Source organism: Nothoprocta perdicaria, unplaced genomic scaffold (genome assembly GCF_003342845.1).
Source record: "Nothoprocta perdicaria isolate Ctin4 unplaced genomic scaffold, notPer1 scaffold_876, whole genome shotgun sequence".
In the NCBI taxonomy this organism is placed as follows: Eukaryota; Metazoa; Chordata; class Aves; order Tinamiformes; family Tinamidae; genus Nothoprocta; species Nothoprocta perdicaria.
The window spans coordinates 4,145-5,435 of record NW_020456172.1 but is presented as its reverse complement, the minus strand read 5'-3'; the positions used below and the strand labels follow the sequence as shown (position 1 = coordinate 5,435).

At 68.9% G+C, this 1,291-nt stretch overlaps 1 protein-coding gene across 1 annotated transcript in view; it reads left to right on the top strand.

The window, feature by feature from the left end:
• Positions 1 to 245, top strand: part of LOC112958507 (5-aminolevulinate synthase, erythroid-specific, mitochondrial-like) — a 2,018-nt gene extending 1,773 nt beyond the window's left edge. Inside the window, exon 5 of the mRNA XM_026052350.1 lies at positions 82 to 245. Coding sequence (XP_025908135.1) covers positions 82 to 245 — 164 coding nt within the window. The remainder of the gene's footprint in view (positions 1 to 81) is intronic.
• The last annotated feature ends 1,046 nt before the right edge of the window (positions 246 to 1,291 follow it).

Below are 1,291 nucleotides of genomic sequence, written 5' to 3'. Positions count from 1 at the left end.
GGGGGACAGGGGGACATTGGGGGGACGTTGGGGGATATTGGGGACGTTGGGGACCCCACGGTGACCCCCCTCCCCCCCCAGACCGCCTCTCCGAGTGCTGGGGGGCCCTGGGGCTGCCGCGGGCGCCCCCCCCCGCGCAGGCCTGCACGTCCTGCCGGCGGCCGCTGCCCCTGGAGCTGCTGAGCGAGCGCGAGCGGGAGCTGTTCGACGGGCCGGGCGCCCGCTACGTCACGGCGGCCGCCTGAGCCCCGCGCGCTCGGACGCCTGGGCCCCTCGGATGCCGGGGCCCTCCCTCTGTGCCCATCCCCCGCGTGCTGCAATGTGCCCGGACACCTGGGCCCCTTCTGCACAACAGCCTGTTTTGTCACCACTCTTGTCWCCTGTCTGTTGTTTTTTGGGGGGGAACGTGGCGGGAGGGCCTGGGTTACCCCCCGGCCCGGATGCCTGGGCCCCCTGCCCAGGGTGGCGGGGGAGGGGCAGCACTCGGATGCCTGGGCCCTTTGCCCTCCTTATGGGGAATGAGGAAGGTGGCGGGGGTTGCTCTGCCCCCCCCCAGTGTCACCGATAGCATCGTCCCCTCCAGGGCAGTGACGTCAGCGCTGCAGCGGGGGGCCGGACGCCTGGGCCCACTGGGGGGGGGTGGGGGTTGTCACACATGTCACCCTCTCCCAATTGTCCCATTTCGCTGCCATCGCTGCTGCCCGACTGGAGGGGCCCAGGCATCCGGGAGCGTCTGTCCCCTCCCCCCATCACTGACACCTGTTGGGGACACCAGGACAATGAGTGTGGAGGTACTGGGGGCCCAGGCGTCCGGGAGGCCACCGGGACTGGGGGGGAGGGGGGGGACACCCTGTCCCCTTGCGTGTCCCCACCTGTGTCCCCCATGTCCTCATCACAGTGTGACCCTGCTGTGCGTGTCACCATGTCCCCCCCTGCAATGTCCTGATGTCCCCCCATGTGTCTTCTCATTGCACCGGGACCCTCTTGTGCAATGTCCCCATGTCCCCACACTGTCCCCTGCACTGTGACCCTTTCGTGCCTGTCCCCATTGCAGATTCGCTCTTTGTCCTTGCAGCTCTCAGTGTCCCCATCACCCTCCATGTCCCCGATGTCTCCATGGCCGTCAGAACCTCCTTCCCCCCAGTGTCCCCCGTGTCCCCCTGGCCATTGGAGCCACCGCGCAACACGGCGCTGGTGGCGGCCGAGCTGGTGGTGCTGGCGTGACCCTGTTGTGCAGTGTCCCCATGTCCCCCCATGTCCTCCCATGCAGTGTCCCCATGTCCCCCCGTGC